At 44.3% G+C, this 9,728-nt stretch overlaps 1 protein-coding gene across 1 annotated transcript; it reads right to left on the bottom strand.

Moving 5' to 3' along the window:
* Positions 1-3,968: 3,968 nt before the first annotated feature.
* Positions 3,969-9,013, bottom strand: bnipl (BCL2 interacting protein like; the record flags this gene model as incomplete). Its single annotated transcript, XM_046043896.1, is given in 5 exon segments — positions 3,969-4,472; positions 7,207-7,305; positions 8,457-8,543; positions 8,670-8,801; positions 8,911-9,013. Coding segments are annotated over 5 exon segments (446 nt in total), but the record flags the coding sequence as incomplete, so codon positions are not given.
* Between the last annotated feature and the right edge of the window lie 715 nt (positions 9,014-9,728).

Raw genomic sequence — 9,728 nt, 5'->3', positions numbered from 1 at the left:
ATGACTGGGACACATTAACTTTAGGGACCATTTAGGGACCATCTATGACTGGGACACATTAGCTTTAGGGACCATTTAGGGACCATCTATGACTGGGACACATTAACTTTAGGGACCATTTAGGGACCATCTATGACTGGGACACATTAGCTTTAGGGACCATCTATGACTGGGACACATTAGCTTTAGGGACCATTTAGGGACCATCTATGACTGGGAAACATTAGCTTTAGGGACCATTTAGGGACCATCTATGACTGGGACACATTAGCTTTAGGGACCATTTAGGGACCATCTATGACTGGGACACATTAGCTTTAGGGACCATCTATGACTGGGACACATTAACTTTAGGGACCATTTAGGGACCATCTATAATTGGGACACATTAACTTTAGGGACCATCTATAACTGGGACACATTAGCTTTAGGGACCATTTAGGGACCATCTATGACTGGGACACATTAGCTTTAGGGACCATTTAGGGACCATCTATGACTGGGACACATTAACTTTAGGGACCATTTAGGGACCATCTATAACTGGGACACATTAACTTTAGGGACCATCTATGACTGGGACACATTAGCTTTAGGGACCATCTATGACTGGGACACATTAACTTTAGGGACCATTTATGACTGGGACACATTAGCTTTAGGGACCATCTATAACTGGGACACATTAACTTTAGGGACCATCTATGACTGGGACACATTAACTTTAGGGACCATTTAGGGACCATCTATGACTGGGACACATTAACTTTAGGGACCATCTATAACTGGGACACATTAGCTTTAGGGACCATTTAGGGACCATCTATGACTGGGACACATTAGCTTTAGGGACCATTTAGGGACCATCTATAACTGGGATACATTAACTTTAGGGACCATCTATGACTGGGACACATTAGCTTTAGGGACCATTTAGGGACCATCTATGACTGGGACACATTAGCTTTAGGGACCATTTAGGGACCATCTATGACTGGGACACATTAGCTTTAGGGACCATTTAGGGACCATCTATGACTGGGACACATTAGCTTTAGGGACCATCTATGACTGGGACACATTAGCTTTAGGGACCATTTAGGGACCATCTATGACTGGGACACATTAGCTTTAGGGACCATTTAGGACCATCTATGACTGGGACACATTAGCTTTAGGGACCATTTAGGGACCATCTATGACTGGGACACATTAGCTTTAGGGACCATTTAGGGACCATCTATGACTGGGACACATTAACTTTAGGGACCATCTATGACTGGGACACATTAGCTTTAGGGACCATCTATGACTGGGACACATTAGCTTTAGGGACCATTTAGGGACCATCTATAACTGGGACACATTAACTTTAGGGACCATCTATGACTGGGACACATTAGCTTTAGGGACCATTTAGGGACCATCTATGACTGGGACACATTAACTTTAGGGACCATTTAGGGACCATCTATAACTGGGACACATTAACTTTAGGGACCATCTATGACTGGGACACATTAGCTTTAGGGACCATTTAGGGACCATCTATGACTGGGACACATTAGCTTTAGGGACCATTTAGGGACCATCTATGACTGGGACACATTAGCTTTAGGGACCATTTAGGGACCATCTATGACTGGGACACATTAGCTTTAGTCTCAGTCTGTTAAGTTAGCATGGTACCATGTATGTAGCCACCAAGTTACTCTTTTAGGGTTCTTGTTTAGAGACAGACGAAAGTTTGACCTAGCTAATGGATTTAACATTAGATTAATTCATTAACAAACTACAGCTGACTAAATCTGCTAGCGACAGCTCTCATTCCAGAAAAATCATTGGTTGTCAACAAAATGAGAAGCTGCTTTTTGTTTACGTCTGTCTGAAATCACTGACCAGTTGTTTCAGTACTTTGATGGTTAATTGGATCTCTGTAAAGTGAAAGAACAGCGGGTCAGAAAATGAAACTAAGGGACTTCACTGTCACTTTCAGGACTTCTTGTAATTTCAGCATGAAAAGTAAAACTTTACCTTGAGAATGTCTGTGAAGATTCTCAGTCATCCAGGTCATAGTTATCCAATGAAGGTTAAAATCAAGGGCAACTGGACTTGGTTGAAGATACTAGAAGACGTTTCGTCCCTCATCCAAAGGACTTCTTCAGTTGACTGACTGGTAGGAAAACTCAGCTATTTAACCTCAGCGGGGTCATTTGCCAGGATCGTCGATACCGCTGGTTCGTTATCTTCAACCAAGTCCAGTTGCCCTTGACTTTAACCTTCGTTGGATACCTTGAGAATATTCATTAAAAGTTCTGTTAAACAATAGTAGACTGCATTGGAACTGTAGAGTTTGAAAAGTTACAACAAAGCTGATATTTCTTACCAAAGGTTTTTCAGTGTCCTCTGTCTTCTTTAAATGTAACCTGCTGGGTTTTAGGCCAGACGATTGCATCAAAGTGTTGATTAAACCATTGTTTGTCTCCTCTTTGTAATGTGAAGAAAACTGACACCTCTTTGTTTAGTGCCAGAAGGACTCTTTTGTTTTAACTGTTTCATTGACACTTAAGATGGGGTGTCCACCATTTTGTAGACAAGCCCTGTTGATCTCTATGATTAGTTTAGAGCAAAAGACTGTTTCTTCCTGCAGACTGGGGGGTTTCATGTCTGGGATCGGCACTCTTTTAGTTTGACCAAAAGTAATGTAGAACAATAAAAGGTACACCCTTCCTTATTGGGTGACGAAGAAGTAACCAAACGACCAATGGCTATGGTCCTGAGCCATTTGGAGGAAAAAGGACCCGCCCACATACCTGGAGGATATTAACAACTCATTTTGTCAGAATCAGGACTGAAAGCTGTAAATCTGAAAAGAGGAACAACTTTTCAGTCCACTGCAGTGTTATTTGTTTGTTCTGTAATGCCATCTCTTTATTCACTAACTTTTAATTAGATCTTTTTGTTAATTTTCACTTGGACCCAGCCTCTCCTTTCTCAAAATCTGAAAACGCAACAGGACAAAACTATTTCTAAGGTTGAGAGTGAAAGTTCATGCTTTAATGATAAGTTTAAGAACCTTATTATCAACATCACGTTGGAGTTCAGACTCCAAACAGATTACAGTGAGCCTTACAGAACAAACCTTGAGGCGTCCTGACATAAAATAAATCCATAAAAACATGGAGCCTGAAGAGCTGGAAAAAACTGAACACACTAAAGGCCTAAACTAGATTCACTTAGAGGATCTTTACAATGATTTTAAAACTACTCAAGAAAAACTGTAAAGAGGCTAAAAAGCTCTTTAAATGTCTAACATGTGTCTTTAGGAAACCTACAGGGACTGTAGGTGTTCGTGGGAACAGGCTGCCCTCTGCTGGACTGACGAGGAGCTGATCTCAGTTCATCAAATGAACTTTGAACAGAGACTCAGTTTGTTCCTGACGCCCACCATCTGATGTTCTTCTTCAGGTGATGAAGAAAGAGAAACTCACCTGGAAACATCTGCTGCTGCATTTCAGACTGTTTCAGGAGCATACAAACCTTTTTAGACCTCAAAGTCCTGAAAGATTTTTTATCTTGTGTGCATAACAGAATAAAATGTCATGTTTCAGGATTTTACTGACCTGGACTGAATTTGACCCAAAGTTATTGTTTGTATCATGATACAAACAATAACAAGAAAGAAATACATCAATGTATAAAAATACAAGTCGCTCATCAGCTCACCAGAGTTGAGAAAACTTTTATAAAACAGCATTTCAACCGGCCGAGGCGTTTAAATGAACGCTGATTCTGTTTTATTAATGAACAGAAATCTTGCAGATTGATCAGTGGCTCTGTTGGTCGTGTTTTAAAAGGATTTGAGTCTTTGAACGTTCACAGCGTCTCTGCAGAGCAACAGGAACATTCGTTCCTCTGTCAGGACCGTTTCTGTAGTAAAATACTGAAGCTGTGAAGAACAGGGGTGATCTGGTAAAAAGGTTTGATCGATACTTTTATTACAGGTACGTTAGTGCAACAGGTGCTGATACAGAAACATCTGTTCTCCCTGCTGCAGCTGACAGACGGAGGTCGTTCTACAGGCGACATCATCAACACACCTGCAGGAGCAGCAGACTAACACGTTCCTTTAAAGACAGGTTGGTTCCTGCAGAGTTTAAAATGAGCTGCTGAGCTCCATCTACCTGACACAGGGTGGGGGGTGGAGTCACAGGTACACCACCGACCTGTGCCCAGTTTGACCATTTAGGATAGAACATGGCGGCTTAAAGGTTCAGAGCTGAAATGAGTCCGAAGCTGCAGGAGAACCAGACGGCCCCGCCCTGATTAAAGATAGACAGTATAAATAAACCCAGAGTCTTTGTACAGGCAGGAGGTCAAAGGTCATCAGCAGGAGGCGCTCAGTCTGATGACCTCTGACGTTTAGGATCGATCCAGTCTGTGATCGTCATCTGTTCAGCTTCTCATCAAACCTGCAGGACACAAGCGACAGTTCAACATCAACCGCAGTTTACAGTGCGGGAGAACCACAAAAAGAGAACCACATTAGAACAGCGACAGTAGAACAGTCAGCAGAACAGAGACAGTTGAACAAAGTCAGTAGAGCAGCGACAGTAGAACAGAGACAGTAGAACAGCGACAGTAGAACAGCGACAGTAGAACAGAGACAGTAGAACAGAGACAGTAGAACAGTCAGCAGAACAGAGACAGTTGAACAAAGTCAGTAGAGCAGCGACAGTAGAACAGAGACAGTAGAACAGTCAGCAGAACAGAGACAGTCGAACAGAGAGATTAGAACAACATTGATCGAACAGAGACAGTTGAACAAAGTCAGTAGAGCAGCGACAGTAGAACAGAGACAGTAGAACAGCGACAGTAGAACAGTCAGCAGAACAGAGACGGTTGAACAAAGTCAGTAGAGCAGCGACAGTAGAATAGAGACAGTAGAACAGCGACGGTAGAACAGTTAGTAGAACAGAGACAGTAGAACAGAGACGGTCGAACAGAGTCAGTCGAACAGAGACAGTAGAGCAGCGACAGTAGAACAGTTAGCAGAACAGAGACAGTAGAACAACATTGGTCGAACAGAGACAGTAGAGCACCGACAGTAGAACAGAGACAGTCGAACAGAGTCAGTCGAACAGAGTCAGTCGAACAGCGACGGTAGAACAGTTAGTAGATCAGAGACAGTAGAACAACATTGGTCGAACAGAGACAGTAGAGCAGTGACAGTAGAATAGAGACAGTAGAATAGAGACAGTAGAACAGTTAGTAGAACAGAGACAGTCGAACAAAGTCAGCAGAGCAGCGACAGTAGAATAGAGACAGTAGAACAGTTAGTAGATCAGAGACAGTAGAACAACATTGGTCGAACAGAGACAGTAGAGCAGTGACAGTAGAATAGAGACAGTAGAATAGAGACAGTAGAACAGTTAGTAGAACAGAGACAGTCGAACAAAGTCAGCAGAGCAGCGACAGTAGAATAGAGACAGTAGAACAGTTAGTAGATCAGAGACAGTAGAACAACATTGGTCGAACAGAGACAGTAGAGCAGTGACAGTAGAATAGAGACAGTAGAATAGAGACAGTAGAACAGTTAGTAGAACAGAGACAGTCGAACAAAGTCAGCAGAGCAGCGACAGTAGAATAGAGACAGTAGAACAGTTAGTAGATCAGAGACAGTAGAACAACATTGGTCGAACAGAGACAGTAGAGCAGTGACAGTAGAATAGAGACAGTAGAATAGAGACAGTAGAACAGTTAGTAGAACAGAGACAGTCGAACAAAGTCAGCAGAGCAGCGACAGTAGAATAGAGACAGTAGAACAGTTAGTAGATCAGAGACAGTAGAACAACATTGGTCGAACAGAGACAGTAGAGCAGTGACAGTAGAATAGAGACAGTAGAATAGAGACAGTAGAACAGTTAGTAGAACAGAGACAGTCGAACAAAGTCAGCAGAGCAGCGACAGTAGAATAGAGACAGTAGAACAGTTAGTAGATCAGAGACAGTAGAACAACATTGGTCGAACAGAGACAGTAGAGCAGTGACAGTAGAATAGAGACAGTAGAATAGAGACAGTAGAACAGTTAGTAGAACAGAGACGGTCGAACAGAGTCAGTAGAGCAGCGACAGTAGAATAGAGACAGTAGAATAGAGACAGTAGAACAGCGACAGTAGAACAGTCAGCAGAACAGAGACAGTCGAACAGAGACAGTAGAACAACATTGGTTGAACAGAGACAGTTGAACAGCGACAGTAGAACTGAGAAAGTAGAACAGCGACAGTAGAACAGTCAGCAGAACAGAGACAGTCGAACAGAGACAGTAGAACAACATTGGTTGAACAGAGACAGTTGAACAGCGACAGTAGAACTGAGAAAGTAGAACAGCGACAGTAGAACAGTTAGTAGAACAGAGACGGTCGAACAGAGTCAGTAGAGCAGCGACAGTAGAATAGAGACAGTAGAACAGCGACAGTAGAACAGTTAGTAGAACAGAGACAGTCGAACAGAGACGGTCGAACAGAGACGGTCGAACAAAGTCAGTAGAGCAGCGACAGTAGAATAGAGACAGCAGAACAGCGACAGTAGAACAGTCAGCAGAACAGTCAGCAGAACAGAGACAGTCGAACAGAGACAGTAGAACAACATTGGTTGAACAGAGACAGTTGAACAGCGACAGTAGAACTGAGACAGTAGAACAGTCAGCAAAACAGAGACAGTCGAACAGAGACAGTAGAACAGAGACAGTAGAGCAGCGACAGTAGAATAGAGACAGTAGAACAGTCAGCAGAACAGAGACAGTCGAACAGAGACAGTAGAACAACATTGGTTGAACAGAGACAGTTGAACAGCGACAGTAGAACTGAGACAGTAGAACAGTCAGCAAAACAGAGACAGTAGAACAGCGACAGTAGAGCAGCGACAGTAGAATAGAGACAGTAGAACAGCGATGGTCGAACAGAGACAGTCAAACAATCAGTAGAACAAGAACCAGACAGTAGAAGTGGACAGTAGAACAGTCCGCAGAACAGTCCGCAGAACAGTCAGCAGAACAGAGACAGTAGAATAGAGACAGTCAAACAGAGACAGTCGCACATCAATGGTCGAACAGAGACAGTCGAAAAATCAGTAGAACAGACAGTAGAACAATCAGTAGAACAAGAACCAGACAGTAGAAGTGGACAGTAGCAGCGGCGTTCTTACTGTCGTATTGCGTCGGGGATCTGCAGGCGTTCTGTGGGGATGATCTCAGACAGCTGCTGCAGAGTCTGGATGAACCGAATCTTCCTGCTGAACTTCTCGCTGTGGACGACAGAGAGTCAGTGGACAGGAACCGGACAGGAACAGGACAGAGGACATTAGTGTTCTTGGTGTGTGCCGTCTCTATGTTAGGGATGTCACGATACCAGAAACGTAGCGGTCGATAACCAGTAAAGTTCTTCGATTCTCGAAACCAACGTGAAGCCACGGTGCAAAACAAAAACACAACGATAGATCCCATCCTGTCCTCCTTCAATGAAAACATCTGAACAACTAGCAGCTGTGAAACAGGATGTGCAGGACAGATGAGAGGCCGTTTGATTCAGAAGTGATGTTGAAATTACAACCTTTCAATGTGTGTAAATAATTTATACGTTCTCTTCTTTACAATCTCTGAGGGTGTTTCATGTTTCAGGGTGGTCTCCATCTACACTGGCAGGGCTGTGAGATTTCTCTGTTGGAAAACTAAACAGTTATTGATGATTAAAGTCGATCGTATTGTCGAGGGGTGGGCATCTCGCGTTAACCGCCTTTAGCTTTCCAGCTGTTGGGGAAACGACAGGCTTTATGAACAGACACACTGCAGCTTTACTGCCAGACTGAAACTTCCTGCTAATATTTTCCTCCGCTAACTTTCACCGTCACGTTCTGCCGCTCGCTCTCTCTCATTTGCTCGGCCTCACAGCTGCCAGGCGTTCAATGTCGCCATGCTCGCACAGTGTGCGAGTTAAAATCATCACTTGTGCATTGATACTAATGATTGTGTGACATTTAAGCAGGGAGGTTATTCATTCTGCAGCGGTGGTGTGCTGAACACAGGGGGAACACTGGTCTCTGTTATGCACCACAGACGGTCCGGGCGCTGTACTTCCGCCTTTTTAAGTTCCGTCAACATTTCAGAGGCTTTCTCTCCTCTGAAGCGTCTTCTGAAGCGACGTCTGTATGTGATCAGCTGCAGCGTTCAATCAATAACTTATATCCAACAAGGGGGCGTGTCAGGACGCGTCTCCTCGATCCTCAGAGCAGAAATAAGAGCTTTGGCACGGCCTGCAAGATGGCCGACCAGAACGCCTTTCGGTTGAAGCGAGAAGCAAGAAAACGTAAAATAAGAGAACTGGGATGTGCCGTGAGTTTAAACCCTCAGTCTATGTGTAGTCAGGTGAGCTAGATGAACAGGTGTGTGTGTTGCAGACCTGATGAAGGGTTTGACCACAGTGATGAGAGCTCTGATGTACCAGGCGGGATGGACGACCAGCAGCCCCCTCAGGTCCTTCTTCAGCCTGGACACACAGAAACAAGCTGGGACTCTTTCTCATTTCCTGTTTTATTTATGCGGGATATTTACAGAAACTCCCCAAACGTCAGACTCCGGTAACAACGTCAGCGTGACAGTGAAAGCAGCGTACCTGCGGTCGATGGAGGTGTAGCACTGGTGGAGCCATTTGATGGCCGGCAGCTTGTTTCTGGGAGCCATGGCACACAGGTAGACCAGGATGTACTTCTCTGAAACCATCAGGTCCAACGTGCCCACAATATACCTGCAGGAGGACACACAAACACACAAACAACATCATTCACAGTTCGTTCATGCCGAGACGGGTGGACGTCATGTTTACATATTCTCCGGTTTCAACTGTGTCAACTCACCTGAACAGGTTGTCCATGACGTACTCATAGTCCTCCACCGTGTTCTCCGGCAGGTAGCAGGAGGTGAACAGGATGATGGCGTTCATCTCGTCTCCATAGTAACCTGACCAATCAGATGAGAGTCACAGACTGACTTCATGTGTCCCGCAAATAAAACTCTTTCCAACAACAACTACTCAGAAAATATCTACAGTAATAAATATATCTATACAGAGTGTAACAGGTGTGTTGCAGGTGTGTTACAGTGTGTTGAGGTGTGTTACAGGTGTGTTACAGGTGTGTTGCAGGTGTGTTACAGGTGTGTTACAGTGTGTTGCAGGTGTGTTACAGTGTGTTGCAGGTGTGTTACAGGTGTGTTGCAGGTGTGTTACAGTGTGTTGCAGGTGTGTTGCAGGTGTGTTACAGGTGTGTTACAGTGTGTTGCAGGTGTGTTACAGTGTGTTGAGGTGTGTTGCAGGTGTGTTGCAGGTGTGTTGCAGGTGTGTTACAGTGTGTTGCAGGTGTGTTGCAAGTGTGTTACAGGTGTGTTACAGTGTGTTGCAGGTGTGTTGCAGGTGTGTTGCAGGTGTGTTACAGGTGTGTTACAGTGTGTTGAGGTGTGTTGCAGGTGTGTTGCAGGTGTGTTACAGTGTGTTGCAGGTGTGTTACAGTGTGTTGCAGGTGTGTTACAGGTGTGTTGCAGGTGTGTTACAGTGTGTTGCAGGTGTGTTGCAGGTGTGTTACAGTGTGTTGAGGTGTGTTACAGGTGTGTTGCAGGTGTGTTGCAGGTGTGTTGCAGGTGTGTTGCAGGTGTGTTGCAGGTGTGTTGCAGGTGTGTT

The sequence above is a fragment of the Micropterus dolomieu genome, linkage group LG03 (genome assembly GCF_021292245.1).
Source record: "Micropterus dolomieu isolate WLL.071019.BEF.003 ecotype Adirondacks linkage group LG03, ASM2129224v1, whole genome shotgun sequence".
Lineage (NCBI taxonomy): Eukaryota > Metazoa > Chordata > Actinopteri > Centrarchiformes > Centrarchidae > Micropterus > Micropterus dolomieu.
The sequence above is the reverse complement of the archived record's forward strand: the minus strand, read 5'-3'. Positions and strand labels throughout refer to the sequence as shown.